General features: G+C 35.0%; 1 protein-coding gene across 5 annotated transcripts in view; it reads left to right on the top strand.

The window, feature by feature from the left end:
- The window catches only part of LOC150101049 (phosphatase and actin regulator 2-like), a 305,287-nt gene that overhangs the window by 121,073 nt on the left and 159,573 nt on the right, over window positions 1–24,641 (top strand). For all 5 annotated transcript variants that reach the window (XM_090401166.1, XM_090401167.1, XM_090401168.1 and 2 more), the window contains one exon: window positions 12,747–12,851. In XM_090401166.1, coding sequence (XP_090257292.1) covers window positions 12,747–12,851 — 105 coding nt within the window. The remainder of the gene's footprint in view (window positions 1–12,746; window positions 12,852–24,641) is intronic.

Raw genomic sequence — 24,641 nt, 5'->3', positions numbered from 1 at the left:
AGATATGACATTTGGTGGGAATGGTATGGCCTCCGTCGATTAGTTACCGACTTCGTAGAGGTCTCTTAATAATATTTTTTTTTTTTCCACTTGATTTCTGCATTATTCTAAGAAAATTTAGGGTTTCTCTAAACTGAAGTATTGCACCATAAGTGATATCTGAAGTGATATTATTTGAGCAGTGTTTCTAATGGTCGATTTTTGTATGGCACCAGTTCAAATTATGTTCAGTCACTAATAACCAAATAGAAACTATCAATGGCTAAAATCTGATACCGAGTGCAGATTAAGTACTCGAAGAATCCTATATGATGGTGTTTTATTATCAGATTTCCAGCACTCAAGTAGTCTGGATATTGTAGGACTTAGTACATGCTGGTGTCTGATAATTGTCTGGTAGGTCCACCCCTACTTGTAAAAGCAGGAGTGGACCTTCTAATATTTCTATTTGAAGCATGTACCATATTTTGATATGGTACATACTTGGAACATAGTGTTGCCCATTGGATTTGTTTTATTCATAACAGGTTTGAAGCAAATAAAGGATGGACTACACTTATGTTTTTATTAACTACAATTTTATGTTCTTATTTTGTTTATATTTATGTTTTTACTTTGCTGCATTTCTTGTTAAAATAGACTTGTTAAAATCACGGTATTTGCACTTAAGTATTAACTGCTGTTGTCCTATTGAGTCATTGATTTTTTTAAAAAAATTTCTGCTGTGTTCATGTATGTTTATTCTACTTATTTCATGATGAGGATTCATAAACCATTGGAGGATATTATAGAAGGAATTCTTTTTTCACTTAAGTTATCTGTATCATTAATATAGATGCTAATAGTATGTCAGTTGCAATCCAGTTTCTCAAAAGTAGTATATAAGTAAAACATTTAGCTGGATACTTTGCAGAGCATCAGTTTACATTCTCAAGACTTATCAACAGTAGGGTCTGACTTCAGGAATTCCATCCTTGTAGGACTTTGCAGAGTATACCGAAATGAACTTTTTATGTAAAAGTGTTGCATTTGTGAATATTTGTTGCTGTTCCTGACTGCTGATCAGGAAGCAAGCTTATAGCATTTGACCATTACAAGTCTGCTTTTAATTTGTTGATGATATTCTTGCAGGTGCTTCGAGGGCTAGATCTAGGGTAGGCTGAGTTGAGAAGCTAGAGTTTTTGACTGTCATTAAATATATCTTCATCTTTTATGTTTTTGCATATTTGTTAAAGAACCAGAAATTGGACAGATGGTGGTTTGCAGTGGAATTGGAGAAATGAAGGCATTCATTCCAGTTAGGGTTATTTGAGTTATTTAGTTGGAATAGTTGATTGGATCACAAGCAGTAGTAAACAGACCATGGAAAAGTAGTTGTGGAGGTTATTCCAGTTAGCACTGTTTAAGTACCATAGAACAAGACTGAGGTTGGTTGGTTGGGAGAACATCGAACTGTTGAAAAGGAAATATGGGTGAGGTTGTTTGCATCCTCACCCATATTTCCTAAGAGTAGAGTGGTCATCTGTAGTATATTTGGAAGGAAAGCTAATGAAGAAAAGAGTCAAGATGTTTGGGAAAGTGATAAGGATTGTGGCATTTTCTAGAAAAATTAGACAAACTTAAAAAGCCTATGGAGAGTGCCTCCATAGTGCAATTGGAAGAACAACTTTACATTGTGCCATTTGATTGGAAAAGGCCCGTAAGTTCGATTCTCGTCATGATGGGAGGAATCCTTATATGGACTTTTTCAATCGAAGGTGAATTAGCCGATCTCATATGGAGGTAGCAGGGTTTTTCCTCCTGGAAACTGGTTTTTCATCCCGCATACAGACAAATCTGCCCTTCAGAACACACGCAATTTACAGACAAAAATACTAGGTGTAGTGGTGGTGGGCAGTAGATGGCGCTGATGTAGATGATTGGCAGTAGAGGATCGGTATAGTGGAGGAGACGGAAAGTTGTACAATAGGTGTCCTCCCACGATGAGTCTTCGGACTCCTTTAGAGGTGTCACGAATAATAATAAACTAATGTGAAATAAATTTAATAGCTGTGAAATGTTTTCCCATCTGCCTTAGGCATCATTAATACTTGATGATGAAAGATTATTTTTCACTTGGTTAGACTATAATAAATTTAGTTTAATCCTTTATCCAAGTGTGAGCAAACAAAGTTTGCGCCTGAAAATATCTTCAGGACTGGGGTAAGGTAGTACAACACTGGCAACTCGCAGTAAAGGTGGATCAAGCTCTCATCACTCCTTGTCTCAGTATCTCCCATAATGCAAAACACATCTCCTTGCAGACATGTATACTGCTATGCATTAAGAGAAGGACCACTACCCATACCGGTTTCGACCTTTATTGAGGTCTCGTCAGTGGGAGCCAGGCCCAGAAGTGGAGATACCAAGGCAGAAGCAATGGAGGTCATCTTTACCTATAGGAGTTGTCAAAAGGTGTACCACCTTATTAAATTACTCTGGATTTAGAGAAAGTGTTGAAAGATTATTTTTCACTTGGTTAGACTATAATAATAATTTTAGTTTAATCATTTATCCAAGTGTGAGCAAACAAAGTTTGCACCTGAAAATATCTTCAGGACTGGGGTAAGGTAATACAACACTGGGCAACTCGCAGCAAAGGTGGATCGTGGAGTGATGAGAGCTTGATCCACCTTTGATGCGAGTTGTGCGGTGTTGCACTACCTTACCCCAGTCCTGAAGATATTTTCAGGCGCAAACTTTGTTTGCTCACATTTGGATAAAGGATTAAATTAAATTTATTATAGCATCATTAATACATTAGTAATGTACTGAGGATGCTTATGACACAGTACATTAATAATGGAATACAATATAAAATTATTTAATGCATTGAGGGTGCCTATGATATGCAAGCAAAAGTTTTATAACTAAAATTTATTTCTTGTAAGTTAAGTTTCCCTCTTTAATTTTTCCATGTATGTTAACTTATTACGTACGTATATTAAAGCTGCTGTGTGGTATTTTTGTAATCAAGTGAGCAATTTTTATTAGCTTGAGTGATCTGAGAAAATAATTTGGCTTCTCATCTAGATTGATGTGTGAAGTTAAAGAAGGGAAGCCACTTTGAGTTTTAAACCTTAGTCTTTAAGGAAGATAATCTCGCAGTTTAGATAATTAGACTGTAAGAAGTCAACTTTCAGAGATAAGTTATCAAAGACATCAGCATGATCATCTAAATTAGGAGAGGAGTAAAGGCAGGCAAGGGATTCTTGAGCTAGAGCAAATTGCATAAAGGGGATTCCAGCTTTTTTAGGAATATCACATTTTACAAAAGCATGTTCTGCATTCATGTAAAAGGCATGATATAGTTGGAAAAGCAGAAGCAAACTAGTCAGAGGATGCCATTTGTGGTTTGGTAAAGAATAGTAGATGAAGTTTTAATGAGCATCATTTATGTTTTATTGTATGAAATTTTGCTATTTTGGATGTTTTTTGGGTGGGGGTTACTTGTAATTTTTTTTTTCATTATCTCTTGTAGTTATTTTTTGTAACTACAGGGGCTACTAATATTTGAAAGATAATCATGTACAAGTCCATTTTGCAGACATGCCACAAAAGGGAAACTCATATATTTAATACCTGATTAATCTCATTATAGATGGTTAAACATATCTTTTTAAGTTTTGTCAAAGAATAGATTTTCTAGCTGTTTTTCAGTTTTGCAGATAACCTCCCCCAAATTTCTAGGAGGTTAACTTTTCAGTTAAAGTGTAAAGGTTCCCTATAACCTAGCAGGATAAAAACTGAGATCTTTTCAACAAAAAGGTCATGGTTGATATCAACTGAGCTACAGACTCTTCATAATGCCTTTGTCCCATAAACTAACTGGTTTTGAAGAAAATGTAGTTCAAGAATTATACAACTTTCAGAATTCTGATCTTTTTGTTATTTCCACCCATGAAATGTTGTAAATCTATAGTGTACTAGTACTATGGACAAGTTAAGGATTAGATAAGCTGGAAATCTCTGCTCTCAAAATCAAATGGCGACTTTTTCAAAGTTGCTTAATCCACAACACCTAAGCCTTTCAATATGTATTAAGTAGTAGACTGGTCTTTACAAACATCCATACGCGTAACAGGATTCAAACTGGCAATTTGTTGATTGGAGAGAAGCTATGCTATTTATTTAATCAACCATTTTGGTAATCCTACCTGAAGGGTAGTAGAATTTCATCAACTAATCAGTGTTCCACTATTAATTATCAGCTAATCAATAGTGGTCAAAGTTGAATCTACTTGTTAATTTCTTTATTAAAAATCAATTTTCTCCTTTTTTTTTTTTTTTTTTCAAACTTGAAGTTTAAATGTTGTATGAGCAAGGTGCACCTGATAGTAAAAAATACAGCTTAAACATCATATATTACTCAGACTTCAGCCTTAGGATGGACAAGGTTATCTCCTAATAAATTCTTCTGGAAGATTATATTTAGATAGGCATTGGATCTAGTAGTAACTTATCATGGATAAGTAACTACTGATTCTCAAGCGAATCAGTAGTTACTTATCCATGATATTTTCCTGTTGAATTCACAGAATGTATTTCCTTGAAAGCCTAAGGATGAATACTCTTATGATGTAACTAGAATTTGGAGGTTCTAGTTGCACTTGAACAACCAAGGCAAAGTTACCATGTCAAAAGTTGATAGTACAGGGTGAATCAAAATGTGAGTGATTGGACATGCTGATCAGGCTTCTCAATCAAGACTCTCATAACAGTGCAAAATGTGTAGTTGGTTACTGTGTTATTTGCATAATAATAGTAAATGGTATGGCTATAGTGAAAGGCATTGCACATCTAAGTTTCTATGGCATGTTCTTTTCACAGCTACAGTGCTATATTAATGTTTCATATTAATGTGACTGTCAGACACGACAGCTTTTTCTTTACTCACATGCAGGCAGCCAAAAATCTTTTGTTTACTTATGCAGCCCATCTCCTAAAATTTGTGATACTAAATTTATGAATGGATGTAATTGGAGGATTCCTTCATGTTTCCTTCTGAATCTTGCAATTTTAAAAAAAAAAGTATGAAAGAATCCTTCATTCAATATACTGAATATTCATTCAGTATATTGAATGAATATTCCTGGAGAAAGCATACTCATATCCACTTACCATCTTTCTCCAGGAATAATATCAAAGATATTATTCCTGGCTTCATCAGCTGTCGAAACACTTTTCATGTATTCATGTTTGTTGAATTTCATATCATCTCTTGAACTTTATGCTAGTCAACTAGTTGAGAATATTCATTCAATATACTACAATGTTGTAATAATCCTCATGAAAATGTTTATATATATTTAGATAATAATGATTGCTGTTTGTAGCACATTTCCAGTCCATCATAGTCATCCAGGGCTCGATAAGTTATGCAAAATCCTGTTTGCAAAAAAAAAGAAACCTCATTCAAGATCCCCTCTCCCCCTTATATGTCTTAAGTCAATACATAACGATTTGTGGTGCTGTATTGTTTAGAGAACAATTCCTTTGTGTGGAAACCATTCTGAAAAAGGACAGGTCAACATTAATAGGAAGAACAGTAAAAACGATTTTTTTTTTTTAATAAAAAAATTGTTATATTAACTTTTGTTACCACAATGGCTCTTTATATTATGCATATTCTTCCATGGTTGAAAGTTAAAGATTTCATTTTGAAAGTTATTTTTTTTATTCAATAAAAAATATTCCATTTAGTCCAATCTGCAAGTAGGTGAGAGTAAACATCTTGCCCTCTTGGTTGCGGCAATATTTTTGTCACTCTACATGCATTACAGTGATTAAGTGACGTTTATCAAATATTTCTTTCTTTTAGGGTTACACGGTGATCAGCACTCATATTTGTAGATTTAGGGACTCAAAAACACGCGTGTTGAACAGATTATTTTATTAATTACAAATAAAATAAAACTTGACGTTTCGACCTCTATATCGAGGTCATCATCGGAAGAATACAACTGTATGCAGAACCAAGCTACATGCTCGTGCTTTCTATACCAGTAAACTAAATCTACGTAGTTAATAAATCTTTTTTCTAGCCTGACCTCTAGTGATAGAAAAGAAAAACAAATGAATAAAAAAAAAAATCAATCAATAAAAAAATATATATATATATATATACACTTTATAAATAGATAAATGCAACTACAATAAACTGTTAGAGTCCTCATGTATTAATATTCTGGATAGTTACAAAATGATTTCTTTCAGTTGCTATTGAATGTTTTAAACACTTCACCAAGTCACCAGGTTGTCTTCTTGTAGTGGGAATTTTTCTAATGCTAGTTTAGGATGTTATACAGGTTGTAGATGGGTCCTCCACATTCTTGAAATGGTGAGGCCATCATTTTTGTTGAGATTTGGGTTGTGTTTGAGCATTTCACAAGACTCTTTAAATTTTCTCTCAAACCAGGTTTTGGTGCGGTGTAGGGACTTGGTATTTTTCCAGTCAATTCTATGGTATGTTTGGAGTGCATGGTCAGAAAGGCCTGTTTTACCGAAGTGGAGATATTTAATGTGTCGTTTGTGTTCGTCTTGTCTGATTGGGATAGTTCGCCCTGTTTCCCCTATGTATGGTATGTTACATGTGCAGTGTATTTTGTATACCCCTGGGTGTGCTAGGTGTGGAAGAGGATCTTTAGAGGAACTGAGTAGGTGTCTTAGCTTATTTGGGGGTTTAAAGGTGGTTTTAATGTTGTATTTGCGAAGTGTTCTGTCTATTTTTTCAGAAAAATATTTCTGAAAAGAAGAAGAATTAATAAGAAGAATAAGAAAAAAATTGTGTATCCAAATCTCGACTCAGCAATTCGGCCAGTTGCTCATTCCAATGAAATAGCCGTGCCAATTTATAAAGGACTTCCTTTACTTGAGAACAAGCTTGATCGGGATATGCCAGATGTTCTTGAGGAGCAAGACCCAGATGTTGATTTAGACAACGAAAATTTAATTTCTAGTTCTGGACCACAACATTTTACTCAAGCAGAATTGAATGACTTAGTAAGAGATTTGGGCCTATCAAAGGAATCATTGGAATTGTTAGCTTCAAGATTAAATGAAAAAAACTTACTGGAGCAAGATACGAAGATAACTTTTTATCGTAGCAGGGAAAGTAATCTTGTACAATATTTTAAACAAGAGTGTGGGTTTGTTTACTGTAACAATGTATCAGGTTTACTAACTGAAATGAGTGTTGTACAATATCATCCAAATGAGTGGCATTTAGGTATCGACAGTTCAAGCAGAAGTCTCAAGTGTGTCTTACTACACAATGGGAATGTATATGGCTCAATTCCTATTGGCTATTCAGTCCACTTAAAGGAAACATATGAGGACATTAAAAAGGTTCCGAAGTTATTAAAATATACGGACCATAACTGGATCATCTGTGGGGATCTTAAAATGGTGAACTTTTTACTTGGCTTTCAAAGAGGATATACAAAGTTTCTGTGTTTTCTATGCTTCTGGGATAGTCGAGCTAGAAACCAACACTGGAGTCAGAAACATTGGCCTCTTAGAATATCCTTAAATGTTGGAGAACAGAATGTTATAAATCAACCTTTAATCGACAGAGAAAAAAAATCATTTTTCCACCTCTACACTTCAAACTAGGTCTTATGAAGCAGTATGTTAAAGCTTTAGATTTACAAGGTGACTGTTTCCAATACATATGTGAAAAATTTCCACGACTTAGTTATGAAAAAATTAAAGCGGTGTATTTGATGGATCACAAATTAGAACTTTAATGAGAGACCCAAATTTCATCAACTCTATGAACGAAATTGAGAAAGAGGCCTGGACTTCATTTACGATGGTTGCGAATAATTTTCTTGGAAACAAAAAAGCGTGCAATTACAAAGATCTAGTGGAAACAATGCTTGAAAATTTCCAGCGTCTAGGTTGCAACATGAGCATAAAGCTTCATTTCCTATACAGTCATCTTGATAGATATCCCGAGAATTTAGGTGCTGAACAAGCAATGAACAAGGCGAAAGATTTCATCAAGACTTAAAAACTATGGAAGATCGGTATCAAGGAAGATGGGATTCTCACATGATGGCCGACTACTGTTGGAGTATTCAAAGGGATTGCCAAAACAGAACACACAGCAGAAATTGCTACAAACAAAAATTTATTCCCTGAAACTCGTGTAAGTAAAGTTGTTACTTTTTTATAAATATTCTTGTAATTTTTAACGAATATTGTTAAGTAGTTATGTATCTAATTATCGGCCTCTCTCGCATTCAAAGCGCCAGTACGTGCCGTTGCAGGTTCTTACGCATTTATCCGTTTACTAACAAGCGAGAGCGGTGAGCGCTCCGATTCTGATCTGCGCACCGCTTTGAATAATAGGCTATATCTTCGGGAATTTTTAGAATTTTTTGATAAAAAGTTAGGAACAGATTTTTAAAAGTACATACTTTCAGAAAATAATATTAAAAAATCGATTTTTTTGATCTTCTAAATAGTACTGCCTCCTTAAAACTATCAAAAACTTACAAATTAGCAAAAAGAAAATGCAATAGAGGAAAAAACCTGACGTGATAGAGTAAAATGGGTTTGATATTTGAAATCAGCGCACCCAAATTAGTAAAAAACAAGTCTCATATAAAAGTCAGCAAAAATTGTGTTGGACTGTCTTATTGATATAAGACCTGACACAAAGTCAGGGAAATTGAATTCTGACGGGAGGAATCATGAAAATCTGTGTAAGAGCAACAATATTAGGTAACTGTGTTAATGATAGGAATGGTTATTATTATGGAAATGATAATGAACAGGGAAAGATTCTGTGCTCATCCTTTGGACCTATCAAGCATGTGTAACAATGTCTGCATAAGTAAGGAACTATATAAGAACAGAGATCTGCAAGTTGTTGAACATTTCATACAGACCACAGAGAAGTGTATGCAAAAGAGCATGCAGGGAATTTATTATGCCAGTACACGAATGCTAGGAGTATTAGAAACAAAAGAGTAGAGTTTGTTGCCTTGATTAATATATTGGGACCTCATGTTGTAGGCATTAGTGAGACTGCTATGAGAAGCAGATGTGTTAACTGGTATCAAATGCAAATAGTACAGTATTTTTAGGAAGGACGGTCAGGACAGGATAGGAGAGGAGGGTGGTTTGTTGCTAATGATATCAAATGTCTTGAATCCAGTTAGAGTTGAGATCTATGACTGCAATACTAGAATTTTTCATGTGGCAGTGAGTTTGAAATCATCTGGTATGAGGTGAAGTCTAACAAGATTAAATACACAAAGGGGTGTTACACACCTGGTGGATTGGTTGCTAGTGATGAAGAAATGCATCAACAAATAAATATGATGGGTGCAAAAAGAGTAATCATAATGAAGGACTTTAATTATCCAAACATTGATTGGATAGTTATGAAATCGCATGACAAGAATGAAACTGAATTTATTGAGCTGTTGAGAGACAACCTCCTCAAGCAGCATGTGACAGAAGGAACTTGTGGTCAAAGAGTGTTAGATCTGATTATAGTGTTGGGGGATTTCACTTAAAGACCTAACTATGCTGCCTCCAGTTGGTGACAGCAATCATACAGTGCTCACTTGGGGAGTGGCTAAGTTTATGAATGTTTTATTCAGAAAAGGTTACATGCTGAACTACAAAGCAGGAAATTATGACCATTTGAGGGGTATGCTGGGTTCTGTACCATATCAGTTACTGAATGGGAAGGATACTGACAGGGCGTGGGAAGTGTTTAAAAAAATACTTAAATGATGCCATATCAGAATGTGTCCCTGGAGTTCGAAGAATCAATAGAGTAGGAGTGAAATGGATGTATAATCTAATTAAGCAAGAGATTTGTAAGAAAAAGATGTGGAAGGAATATTCTTGTGTATACGGATAATGTCAGTTATGATAATTCTGAACAGCATACCAGAAGAGTCACAAGTCTTATACAGAAGGCTAAGTCAGAATATGAAAAGAAACTGGCTGTGCATGTTAAAGAAACCCAAAAGAATTCTGTCCTTATGCTGCAAGTAAAAGAAAGATTGAATTTGAAAGAATAATTACTGAATGCAGATGATATGCAGGTGACTGATGCAGAAGTGATTGTTCAACTAATGAGCAGCCATTTTGCTAAAAGCTATCAACCTGGTACATGCAATATTGAACTCACTGCTACCTCTTTGCCATATGAGGAAACTCATGTCAATAAGGATGAAGTACTAGTGTTAAGAATTCTTATTCAGAATTCTTAACAACTTGAGAGTTGAGAGAATTCTTAACAATAATTTGAGTCTCAGAATAGGGAAGATTCTGCAGAAGTGGAAAGAATGTATGGTAATCCCATTGCACAAGGGTTGTGCAAAGACTGATGTATCCAACTATCGGCAAATCAGAATCTCAGGAGTGGTGGTGAAGATTTTGGAAAAGTTGGTTAGGGCTTGGGTTCAGAAATGGGTTGACAGAATTTCTACTTTGCAATGAACAGCATGGGTTTACTAAGAGAAGGTCATGTTTTAGTAACGTGTTCACATTCTATAATAATGCTACCACTAAGTTAGACAAGGGGAATGGACACACCATGATACTTTTGAATTTTTGCTAATGCTTTTGACAGAATACAGCCTGGAATATTATTGCATACATTAGAGAATATGGGATTGGATTATGAACTATTGGCATGGATAAGAGGATGGCCGACTGACATATCAAAAAGTAGTATATGGGGTGTGTGAATCTACAACAAGATTCACATGGTAACCAGTGGTGTGCCTCAAGGATCAGTCCTTGGTCCATTGTTATTCAATCAATGCATTAATGACATTAGGGAGGATTTGACATGTAACATACAGCTATTTGCAGATGATGCAAAGATAGGTAAGGTAATCAGGAGTGCTGCTGATATGCAGTATTGCAGAATTATTTGAAAAGGCTGGAATTGTGGGCATGTGAAAATGGCTGTGATTTCAATGTTAATAAATGTAAAGTCATGCACTTTGGTGTGATTAGATATCCAGTGCTGTATTATATTGATGGGATTATGATTGAAGAAACAGGTTAGGGATCTTGAAGTTTTAGTAGACAGGAAGTTGAAGTTCACGAGTCATATAGCAAAACTTGTAAGTAAATATAACTTGGAGAATAATGTCATTGCTAAAATGAATCTTAACATGTAAAGATGAAGTCATTTTGCCTCTTTATAAGAATTCTTGATAAGACGTCACTTGGATTATTGCATGCAGGTCTGGTCTCCTGGTTTCCATCATGATCTGATGCAGTATATAATCATGTCACCCTTTCTGCAAACAGGAGAAAGAAGGGTGATATGTTTGTAACTTTTAAACTTCTGAAAGGATTATACAGAATTTTGGTGGATGGAATTTTTAATTTTTATGAAGGTTGGAGAAAGGATGCGACGGCATCCATTGAAGTTGAGAATGAATGCGGTCAAGAAGGTGGGGGGGGTTAGGACTAGATTTTTCTGTCATAGAGTAGTGCATGATTGGAATGGATTGCCTTTGGATGTTGTGTGTGCAAGTAGCATGAATGAAATCAAGAATAGGTATGACAACTGGTGAGAATAGTATGACCTCTCTCTCTCGATAAGTTCCTGACTCCCTGGATCTCTTAATAATATCACTACATTCTCAATTGTGAATGGTTGGTAAGCAAAGAATTAACAGTATTTCAGAGGAGAATGATATTTGAATATTGTTTAAAGGAATATTAGTGTTTATTTTGCAGTTAAGCATTTCTGAGTTGAGGAAATTATCTATAATATGACCAACAAGGCTTTAACTGTTGACATACAGCATCTGATATTCTTTGAGAAAGCTAGTGTCCTTATCTTACTGTTAAACTCTAGAGGATTTATGTTTGGAATAGCCACAAGAAATTCTTGAAACTCATAGAAAGTTGCATGCTATGAATTTCTGCAGCTATAAGCCTTCACTAACAACAGCAGTTACACATCATCGATCAGCATAGCCAAGATATAGCACCTTGACATTGAAGAAATGGAAATCAGTCCTTTGGAACTTGTTGCACTGCATGCTCTGTCTGATGGTCATATTTACATGTGAAGGGTATGTGAAGAATATATTTTTATTAGAAATGGTTTAAAGTTGCCAACATACTGATGTGGAGTTGTTTTGTAATCATTACTGTGGGAATCATTACTGCTAGGTCCTGCCTTGTTTTCCTGTTTACTAGATATTTGTACATGTCCTGTATTTGCAGTTTTCTGTAATAAAATTTCACAATATCACACCATATTATAAAGCAGTAATTGCAAACACATAGCAGGAAGACAATAATGTAACACTAGTGATCTGTAAGCTTTGATCCAAACCTAATAGAATATCTGTTTGTGATTAAACACAGAATTAGGACATAATTGAGATGGCCTTTGTCATTACTTAGTGAACTTAGTGATGTTTTTAAAGAAGTGGAGTACAACAGTACCCTTTTTCTATTATAAATTCATAGACAAGCTTCCATGATGTATTGAAATGGTTATTACAGCTGAAACCTTTAACTCAACATGAAGAACATGATAATTTCTGTCAGTAGTGACATTTTTCTTATATTTTCAAGTATGTTTGTCTTTTTTTGTAAGAGTGTGCTTATGCACACTCACTCAGGAAATATTTTATGTATATGATAAATAACTCTTTATAAACTTAGTTTTAGTTCTATATGGTAATTCTTTTTTTATTATTTAGCACTAGAAAGAAAAATCTCAATGAGATCTACAAAAGAAGATTTAATAAAGAAAGGTGTTCTTTTGCCAGATATTGAAAAAGCAGCAGGAAATCATATTCATAAAGGTAATATGAATTAACATCTTCATAAACTTGTACAGTACATAAGTTAGACCATTATCCTGTACAATAACGGTCTGACATGAGTTAGACCATTATTGAACAGGATAATGGTCTTAGTTTTTAGAAAGTTAAGGAAAGTGCATATTGAAATGTAATGGCATGTTGAATGTTACCATAACAGTGAGTTCAATTCTCTGTAGTATTCTTTTTTGGCATTGAACTACCATAATTTCTTAGTTATAATAAGATTTGTTCCATTAAGTGGAGAGACTTGATTCAATCTCAAATTGAATGGACTTCTAGATAAGTTGTCTATTCCTGTGGCGAACAGATGAAATGCTCATTTTGCAAGACTTCCTAAAGTGTGTATTTTCTATGGTGCATGAAATCAATGTTCATTTTGGATCCTTAGTTAATGCTATAAGCAGTACCACCACTAATAAATTAACCAGACATCTCTTTGTATGTACTTCTCCTCTCACATCAAAAACTTAAAGTTTGAAAAATAATTTTCAGACATTCTGATTAGTTTGAATGCGATTTCCTTTTTATAAATATTTAGTTGATTGATTTGATATCTTTTTTAGAATTATCGAAAAGAGATTTTCTTTGGCGCCATTGAAGTATTTGATTTTTGCAATTCATTTTGGCTATTTCTCTTGTCAGGAGAAGATTGAAGAAACAGTAATGGGCTCTCCAGAGTCCTATTCCTACTTAACACTTTTGAATAATACTTCCTAATTGCTATTTCTCTCTATCCATTCATGTTGTGGTTGAAATTTTTGCAATTTGGAACTTATCAGAATTTGCAAGGCTTCTTCCAAAAGAGTAATGCAGCATATCAGTAGATCCAGATCTTTCTAGAAATAGAACCAATATAGATTTTAGCCTACTGAAAGAAAATAGAAATATATAATATATTATATAAGGTGATGAAGGATGATGGCAGGATGCTACATCCTGCCATCATCCTACATCCTTTTATACTGTATGATCTATTATACATAGATTATACAGTATAAAAGAAAATATGGTTTTGACTTTCATGATATCATAACACATGAATTAAAGCAAAAATTTAGTACACTTGCAAAAATATTGAGGATTGTCATATTTCTTCACTGTAAAATAAAATGTTATTGCAACAAAGAAATACAGCTATTAACAATGAAATTATGAGCATTTTAATTATGTTATACCATTATTGAAGCTTCTACTGAATGAATCAGTTTCTGTATCTATTGGAAACTTCAAAATTTGGCAGCTAAATTACACATTATAAAATAAGTACAAATTGCAGCATAGCTAAAATTAATACAGATCAATTAGGTTAAAATTAAATTGCTTATTGGTGTGTGTGTATATATATACACTAGGGGGTTGGTGCCCCCCCCCCATGTTCCGGACTGGTAGGCCGGTTCTCCTTGGATTCTGATGACTCGAGGGGGGGGGGATGTCTACCCTTTGGGGAAAGAACTTCTGTATGAGAGTTTGAAAGAACTTCTGTATGAGAAGTTCTTTCAAACCAGTAGATATTAAAAACCAGCAGCTGTTATGGAGGCAAAGAAAGAACATGATCAGATTTAGATGTCAGAACTTTGTACACTGGATAGTAGCATCAGTGCACTCAACCAAGCCCCTGGTTGTGTGAAGTTGATTCAGTTATGGGCCATATCAAAAGATGTGTGATTTCTATTTCATCACTTGAAGAGATCTGAATCTTTCATGTAATTCAATTTTTTAGGTTCGGTTAGAATTTTCCCATCTTGGTGTGTAGCATGTTCAGCTATTTCAAATATTCTGATCTAGAGGCTCTCCATATGGTATCTCTTTCTTTTTCATTTCACTTCGTGTAGCTAGAAGCAGACAGGATTTTGTCTTTATATAGGATTTCTGTAATCAGTTTATCTGTTGCAAGTGCTCTTTCATTGTAAGAGCAATTGTAACAGATGGAGTTATATCAGAGTTGATGAAGATGAGTCACCTTTGCTTGTTTATAAACAGTTTGATTTTTCTGCAACTCTAGTTTACGAAAAAGTTGCAGTTCTCAGGTATCAGCAGTTGCGCGCCCCCTTCTACTCTATATGTTTAAATGTTAGGGTTCAGTCGAGAGTGATATTCAGATATAATGGATGCTTTTGGTGTGTTAGGACCATAATCATCATGCATTGCCTCCATGTATTGTTTAGTTCTTTGTCAGTATTGTTATTTTTAAGGTGAAATATGTTTTGATGTTTCTGTGGACTGGCATGCAGGGAAGTTTCTTTGTAATCAATGTCAAGTTTGTTTGTTTTTATAATAGGTGACAATTTTTCCTCAGTTGTGTTAAAGTCACAAGTGACTTTAACACAACTGAAGAAAAATTGTCACCTATTATTAGCTAGATCACCTGCATGACCAATTATCCTACTACAAGAGCATGATAATTGGTTTTTCACATAAATTAAAAAGAAATGAGTAGCTCACTTCCCTGTGGTTTATTTATTTATTTTTTTTTTTGCAATGATCCACATGTTTTTTTTTTCTTTTTTTCCCCTTAATGAAGCCATGATGTCAAAAGCCTTGTAAGTTTGTTACCCTTGGTTGATGATAGTGCCATAAGTAGCATTGGTGGAATGAAAAAAAGTCCTGTTTTTAAGCATCCTTTCCAGTACACCTTATGTACCGTGTGTGGTTTAGGACTATGATGTGCGATATTTGCCAAGTCTAAAGCCTAGTTGTTTGGATGGGAATAAAATATTTTGCAAAGCAAAAAGAGCTGTCTATTGAGAACTATCTTTTAATAGAGTTTATGGAGATTTTGGAGCAAAGTAAAAATAAGCTTGTAGTTTTTTATTTGGATTTGTTGGTTTTCGAAAGGTCATGATTTTTAGCTTTTATTCAGATTGTTGTAGTGAAACGGTTTCAAGACAGTTGCTAAATAGGCATATAATCGAGTCTTTGGTAATAAATAAAAGCTGAGTGTTATGTTAATGGAGCTATCTACTTTTTTAAAAATGAAGTCTATTTATTATCTTGTATCTAAGGATACATGAAACTTGTATTTCAGAATATTCAAAATATTGATATATAGTTTTTGGTAATTGGGCCAAAATTAGTATTAGTTCATTGCACAAGTCATCTAGACCTGCTGCTTCCATCTATTTACAGACTTCATAATCATATTAAATTATGTTGTATCAAAAGGTGATCTAAATTTGTGTTGCAGTATGACTTTTTTTATTTATTTTTTGTTTCTTGATGCAATCTGTCTGTAGTGTTATTTTTTTCATTTTTAGTATATGGTTATCTGATCAGCACTAATCTCAGGAGTCTGTATTTAATCTTCTGATCAAGTTCCATGCTTTTCTGTGCAGTACTGTGAGTCGCATCCTGACTTTTTTTTTTTTTTTCCTCCATTTCTCACTCTAGGTCTCTTATGGTATCATTAGAAAGGATATTTTTCATATAATTTTTAGTATTCTTTATATACTTTGCTTTGGCTCTTATTTAACCCTACAACATATTGTTCTCTACCCTCTTGTGGAATGTTTTGGCTTGATAATTTTATTATATGTGGTAGTTCCATGGAGTCAAAAGACTTGTGGGTGACTCATTCAGATTCAGACCCTTATTCGCTCTGGTGATGACGATACTTTTTTTTTTCCTGTAATTTTCTGAGGGCGAGTTGTCTGGAAGATAAATTACTTTTTTGAGGTGATGACTGGGCAAGATGTTGGCGACATCAAGTCTGATGTTATTAGCTGTTTCTGGCACTAAGCGACAGATTCCGTGTTTGATGTTGTACATTATGTCTAACATTGGCACCTCTTTTGGTGTGACAGAAAAATTGTAGCCGAGGTTTGGGACACTGACAGCATCTTCGTTGAGTCTTTTTGATGATAGATTGACTACTGTCTGGAGCTGTTGAACTTGCAGTAGTGGTTTCGATTTACATAGGTTGTTATACTTTTTTGATGTGCCTAATTTTTATTTTTTGGAATTCTTTCTGCATGGAAGCTTCTGAGATGGCCAACAGAATGGACCAAAGTTCTGGGTTGAGCATTGCGGAGAGCTCTGATTATAACATGGTTGTTATATATACGGAAGGATTTTTTTTTTTGAAAATCTAGCTTTAAATAATACAGACATATTGGTAAGCTTTGACATCACCTCATTGTTTTTCCAATATTCTCTTAAATGACACCTTAATGCTCTTAAAAAACGTTTTTCCTTCTGATATCTTAGTTGTTTTCCTTTGCCATCAATTCTGATAATTCTTCTTGGAGGAAGAAAATCTACAAACAGATAGAGGGAACCGCTATGGGATCCCACCTTTGCCAATTTTTACATGGAAAATTTTGAGACAAGCCATAGACTCAGTTCAGTTCCTCTCAAATCTTCTATCTGGCTAAAATATGTAGATGATGTGTTCTCTATTGCCTCATAACTCAGACACATTAACTCCTTCCTCAGTCACCTCAATAGCCTATATCCAAGAATCCAGTGTACAATGGAAAAAGAAAATAACAATAGTTTACCCTTCCTAGACACCTTAGTAACATGCCTTCCTAATGGTAACCTTTCCTCTGTATATAGAAACCTCTCAACAATATGGCATTATTAAAATTCTAATCAATAGATCCCACAATCTTTGTTCCATTGGAACCTCCCTTTCAACCAAACTCAACTGCATACACATCTTCCTTTCAAATGGCTACAGCGATTACAGAATTAAAAAATAATCAATTCCTCCATTCCCCAGCCATCTCTTCAGAAGGTCTTCAGAAATGCCATCACCATACCCTACATCCATGGCACATCAGAAAAAATAGCCAAATTCTTATAAAAGTACAACCTCCACAGAGCTTTAAGCCCACCGTAAACTTACTACCCTTATCCGTTCCACCAAAGATCAGCTCCTTCATCTCTCAGTGCCTGGAGTATATAGAGTACTCTGTTCCTGCTAGCTGGCTTACTTCGCACAGACAGCAGATCAGCAACCATCCATGTTTTGGATAGCAGCAATCACCGTTATATTTTAGCTCATTGGTGTCTTATTTCACACCAGACAACCTCAAATGAAGTATCTTCCTGAGATCTGTAATCCCCCTTAACTTCTGTTGTTGATTGAAGTTCTTTAGCTATCATTAATAATACCCCACCTCTTACCTTATTTCCTCTATCTTTTCCCTTATATATATCCCTTATGTTCTATTTTTTAGAATATAAGGGATATTGTACATTCTATCTCTGTAACTACATCATTCTCTGTCAACCAGGTCTTGCTGATAATTTTTGTTCAGTTTGATCTGGTTAATGCCAAAAACTCATCTCCTTTATTTCTGATACTCTGACATTTGTATACATACATTTCAACATCCCCTTGGGCTCACGGTTATTCTTACATAATGTTATGACCAGCCCATTCAGATTTAAAACCTCAGAAACTGCACTCAACTGTTCATGGTCATTTCTGCATTTGCTCATTTATTCTAGGGGTGGCCAGACAAGTGCTTGATTGTATCCCCCTAATATCTCTACTTTCCCTGATTTTGCACTTCAAAACTCTTGCTGAACAATGCTCTCTAAACATCTAACTCCTAACTATTCAAATGCAGTCCATCCGGCACATACAAATCCTTTTCATCCATGAAATTCACTCCATACATCTATAAACTGCGCACCACTCCTCCTGCACAATCTTCTCATTGACTCATAAGTAATGATGGCCCTTCTTCTCAATTCCGTCCTATTATATGAGACAGAAGACACAATCTTTACTTTCTTACTCTACATTTTCACTTCTTTCGAAATCTTTCATATCCTTTCTCACATTGCATATTTCTCACCTTTCATTTCTACAAACTTCACCAGCATTCTTGATCTTCTCACCTGGGAAACATGCTGTCATCACTGTCTCCTTAAGTACACCTCTTATTGAATTCCCATATGATAGTTTGTTTACTCCCAGTTTCTTGTAGTTGTCCACAAAATATTTCTGACATATTCTCTCTCCACTCTCACCTTTGTACCACAAATTATTCACTCTTGGCAATGATTACATTGCATCAAATCCTGCATACCAGTAATGTTGAATATTGAAGTTTTGGCATGATTTTCCTTGTTCCCATTGATGCAATGAATGAAAAAATGCTTTGAAAGAATATGATGTAATAATAGTCGCAATTAAACAGTTAACAACACAGTCAAAAAAAAAAAAAAAACCACCAATAACGAGTAGCAATATTGCAATATTTATTAAAAATAAACTGTTATCTGAGCAAACACGTACATCCACATCTAAGGATGATGCTGGTACCCTCTCCTGATATTCCCTAATCTGCTGATGAATGGCATCCACATCTTTCTCTAGATTCCCAGGTCTGTAGCAGCAACCAACAATATATTTTGTCCTGTTTTCTTTCTCACACCAGATAGGCTGAAATAAATCATCTTTCTCAGATCTAAAATCCTCCATAACTTCCGATTTTGTTGATTGAAGTTCTTCAGCCATCATTAATAATACCCCTCCTCCTCCTCCTCCATTTTGTCTGAAAATACAGCATCCTTTACGTTCTATACATCATTCTCTGTCAGTCGGGTCTCACTGCTGCCGATAATTAAGGCCAAGTCGAGCTTACTGATGCCACCCCCCCCTTACCTATTTCTGATACTTGTGATATTTATGTACAAGAATTTCAGCATCCCCTTGGACCCATAGTTACCCTTGCATAATGTCATAACCAACCCATTCAGGTTTGAAACTTTGAAAACTGCGCTAGCTCTTCATGGGCATTTCTGCATTCATCTTCGTTTGTCTCTTGGATGGCTAGACATATGCTTGATCACATCTACTAATATTTCTAGTTTCCCTGATTCTAAAACCGTTCATATGCAGTCTATCAAGTATATGCATGTCTTTAATCCATCAAATTCACTCCATACATCTGTAAACTGCACACCATCCCTCTTACACAATCTTCTCATTGACTCAGCAATCATCCCCCTTCTTTTCAGTTCTGTTTTATCATATTGAGGCAGCAGATGCACAATCTTCATTTTCAGTTCTCCCTTCTGCAAACTAACAGCTTCGCTAACATCTTTGATCTTTACATCTGGGAAAGTTGTTTTCTTCAGTTTCTCACTAAGTGTACCTCTTATCATTGAATTTCCTTACAATATCCTCTCCTTATACTTTTCTCCATTCACCCTTTCTTTCAATTCTCCTCCTGTTGTATGAACGTGCCAATTGTTTTTCCAGTCGCTTGAGTTCACATTTTGTCCTGTGAAGGACTCTGCATAAATGTGCTATTTCTTTCTTCACTGTCGTCCCATCCACATTACTTTCAACCCCTTATTTTATGCTCTCATTTATATTTGATGTGCTATCATTCATTCCTTCTGCTATCTTCTCTACACCATTTTCGCTAACCTGTATTACATGGTTTATATTATTTACTTCATTCTCCCATTTTTGACATGACGGGCATTTCTTGCACTTGTTCATGAAACATTTTGGACACACTCTCCTTGATTTCACAGCACAAACCATTCACCGTTGAAAGTTTATTTTTCACTTGGTTAGAGTATAATAAATTTAGTTTAATCCTTTATCCAAGTGTGAGCAAACAAAGTTTGCGCCTGAAAGTATCTTCAGGACTGGGTTAAGGTGGTACAACACCAGGGCAACTCGTTGCAAAGGTGGAGCAAGATACTAACACTCCTATCTCAGTATCTCCTATAATGCAAAACACATCTCCTTGCGGATATGTGTAATGTTATGCATTAAGGGAAGGGCCACTACCCAGACTAGTTTCGACCTTTATTGAGGTCTCTTCAGTGGGAGCCAGGCCCAAGTGGAGATATCAGGCAGAAGCATTAGCAGGTCATCTCTACCTATAGGAATTGCCAATTGGTGTGCCACCCTTTTTTATAATTTACTCTGGATTTAGAGAAAGATGTTGAAAGTTTATTTTTCACTTGGTTAGAGTATAATAAATTTAGTTTAATCCTTTATCCAAGTGTGAGCAAACAAAGTTTGCACCTGAAAGTATCTTTAGGACTGGGTTAAGGTGTTACAACACCAGGTAGAGATGACCTGCTAATGCTAATGGCCCTTCCCTTAATGCATAACATAAGACATATCCGAGGAGATGTTTTGAATTATAGGAGATACTGAGATAGGCATGTTGGTAGCTTGCTCCACCTTTGCAACGAGTTGCCCTGGTGTTGTACCACCTTAACCCAGTCCTGAAGATACTTTCAGGCCCAAACTTTGTTTGCTCACACTTGGATAAAGGATTAAACTAAATTTATTAAACCATTCACTCTTGGCAATGAATATATTGAATATATACTGCATCACACTAAATCTCTCGTATTGAAAACATTGAATATCAAAGTCGCGACTGCCATTTTTCTCATGTGCATCAGTGTCATGTAGAATGCTTTTTAAACAATATCACATAATAAGATTAACAATTAAACCCACTCAACCAAATATCCAAAAATAAAGAAAATATCACCAATAATGAATGATTAGTGATATTGTGAATATGTACTAAAAAAAGTATTTATTTGAACAACACACACAATGCTGCTGCGTCAAAGACCCAAATTTCTTCAGCATTTTAATGAAGGCAGGATAATTATTTGAGGTTGGTGGAGTGCTGTTAAATTTTTTTTATTCTGCTTTTAAGGATATCCAGTTTGCTTTTCCAAAATTGAAACCTTTAACCAAAAAGTGACTGTGTTAGGCATAACCACTCTCTTAATTTGAACCATGTGATAGGCCTGTGCTGTGTATATGGTATGTCTTAAGAATGTCCTCACACTGTATTAGTAATCTTGATCAGGATTTGATTCCTTGTTCTACCTATCACTGTTAAAGAAAGGAAGCATAATCAAATATAAATTTTTATTTATATTTGATTATGTATTAAATTTTTTTGCCCACAGTTCCACATATTTACCATCTTCATTAGTTTGCTGATATTCCCATGCCAGACTATTAGCAGTAAATGTTACTATTTGCAGTTGGTATCTTAAGACAGTTCATATCCTGGGATTTGTAAACAGATGAAACTATAAATTTTCTACCTAATACTGATGATTTCAATATTGTATCTGGTAATCTCAGAGGATGTGATGCTTATCCCTGTTATATAAAAACAGCACCTAATATTTTTTTCGGTGGTCATTCTTTAATAAGTATCATACCTGGAATATGAGATTTGCACTTCGCTCCCATGGGTCTCTTGCAGGCAAAGAATCAATCATGAAGGCAAAGCGCTTTACATAGATTTTTTACATAGGTCAAGTCCCATGAGAACTGTAAATAACCTTGTTTGTTACTATGTATATTTTGCAAAATATTAATGTAGTTAACCCTGTGGGAAGTGAATGTATTTACTGTTTTAACGTCAAAAACAAAGGCAATGCTTTCCCAGGGGAACTTTGTATATGTATATAGTTATGTGTAAGAGCGCAGGAAAAGTTGTTTAGTAGTTTTGTATATAAGAGTTGCTTACTGTGCTAACAAGGTTTAGAGAAGTTTCCGTAGCCCCGAAAGGAGAAGCAAAGTATCAAAGAGGTCTGCTAGTTTTAGAGACAAGTTTTGGAGGAGAACAAAGAGCGGGTTAAACTTAAAAGGAGATAAAAGAGTAATGGCGAATTCTTTGGGGTTTACTCCCTTGTGCAAGGTTCTGAGATCGCAGAATAAAAAGGGACTGAGCCAAGCATAAGGGGCTTCCCGGTTCCAGTCGCCAGAGAGAGGACTTCCAGGCCAGAGAGAGAGAGCTTCCAGACGTTGCCAAAGAAGGAAAGGCTTCCAGACGCCAGAGAGAGGGATCCTGATTGAGAGTTGGCGGCAGTTTCAGTTTCTTTGAGGCAGCAGTTCGAGCTATTGGAGACTTCAGTTTCTGGAGGTGGCAGTTCAAGCTATTGGAGACTGTAGGTTCAGTTTCTTGGAAGCAGCAGTTCGAGCTATTGGAGACGGCAGTTGTCCGGGCATTTTCAGCGAGCCAAAGCAGAGGAGAAAAGGCGATGTAAATTATCCGAGGCAGCTTTGCTTGGAAGTTTTTCTTTTTCACCGTGGGAGAACAACCTTTTGCCAGTCACAGTCCACAGCCCACTATTTTCCCGATGAGATATTACTGAAGCCAGACATTCCTGAGGAAGCTCAAGATCTGAGATGAAAGAAATGCCATAAGACTGTAGTGAAAGACTTTTGACTGAATGTGCGATGCAGAGTTTTTTTTGTAAGTTCAAACCTTTTGTATATTCCCTCTCATAATAGGTTGTAGATGGACTTTTAAGAGATTGTTCAATAGATTAAGAGAATCAATTGGTATATTGGAAGTTGATATAAAAATTGTAAAGATAACTTAACAGAGAGTTAGCTAACCTCTTTGCAAGTAAACTAGAAGTTTAATAAGCTGAATTTGTAAGCAGAGAGTAAATAAGATTGTGAGATAAAGAAATTAATTAGTGTTAAAGTAAAAAGGTTCTAATTTATGCTAAAGATTTTATAAATGGATAGAGAAAGCAATCTCCCTATTGTTTAATTCATGTATAATTTGTAAATAAGTGTTTTAATTATTTGTTAAAAGAGTGCTGCCTGATCTTTTATTTTACAACTGCACTGTTCTTAAATAAATCGGACTTATGAGCAGGAAATAATTTAAGGCAATAAAAACGCAGTTCAGTTACTTACGAACCACAACTGTTAAAGTAAACATTGATAAAAGTAACTTCGCTCGTGAGAGAGAGGGAAATCTACTGGAAGTTTTATTTAGTCTTATGCCAATTAAATGATATATTGGTGGCGCAGTGTGACAAATAAATTTCCAGTATTCATAGGCATTCGACTAGTAAATACGGAAGGTGGATAATAATAGTACGCAGTAGAGTAAGAAAGTATAAGAGAGAAAAAAAGCGCATTAGAATAAAGCTATAAAGAATTAGGAATCGAATAAAGATACTAATGTAAAGATAAAGATATTACAAAATAAGAAAAAATAAACATTATGTTTACAGAAGTGCAGACAGCAGTAAATATTACAATGGTGCAGACAGCTGAAAATATTATAGAACATCACTCTACAGAAGAATCATATTTAATTGACAGAATTATTTTTTGTAGTATGCAGTAGTCATTGAATTTCATGTGCATTTCTCAAAACATTACAGGGTGGCTCATATAAGTCATGAAATGGTTTAAACATTTAATAACTTTTTTCTTTATTTTTTTGTTATAATGAAATGCAGAACCTATAGATTTTCGATGTATTAGTTATGAAATACCACATCACTTAAATACTTTAGATTTTCGGCTTCACAAAGACCAGCCCTTTTTGTAGGCTGCATCATGACAGCTGCTAATGTTTCTGGTTAATTTCTGTATAAATATTCTCCTTTAGTTGTTGGATTGTCTGAGGCTTGTTCACACACACACCTTTTCCTTCAGGTAATCCCAGAAGTCAGGAGATGTCAGATCTCGAAGCCGTGATGGCTAATTAATTGCATAACTTCATGAAATTATTTGCTCACTAAAAATGTGCCTTAGGAGTTCCATTGTAGTTTGATTTTGGTTCATTATTGGGTTGTGAACTTTACCATGATTAATTTTCCTAATGAACTTTGAATAACTGAAAATAAAAATAAAATGAAAAAATTAATAATCAGCAAAGTTATTTTAATTCCTTATGTGACTTATGGGTCAGCCTGTATAAGCCCAGATATTTTGTCTGTCTCTCCATAATTATGGACTATAGTTATTTCAAGGATTTTTTCATATTTAGTGTTTTGGAT

Source organism: Typopeltis vanoorti, chromosome 12 (genome assembly GCF_054136105.1).
Source record: "Typopeltis vanoorti isolate ZY-2024b chromosome 12, IOZ_Tvanoo_1.0, whole genome shotgun sequence".
In the NCBI taxonomy this organism is placed as follows: Eukaryota; Metazoa; Arthropoda; class Arachnida; order Uropygi; family Thelyphonidae; genus Typopeltis; species Typopeltis vanoorti.
The sequence above is the reverse complement of the archived record's forward strand: the minus strand, read 5'-3'. Positions and strand labels throughout refer to the sequence as shown.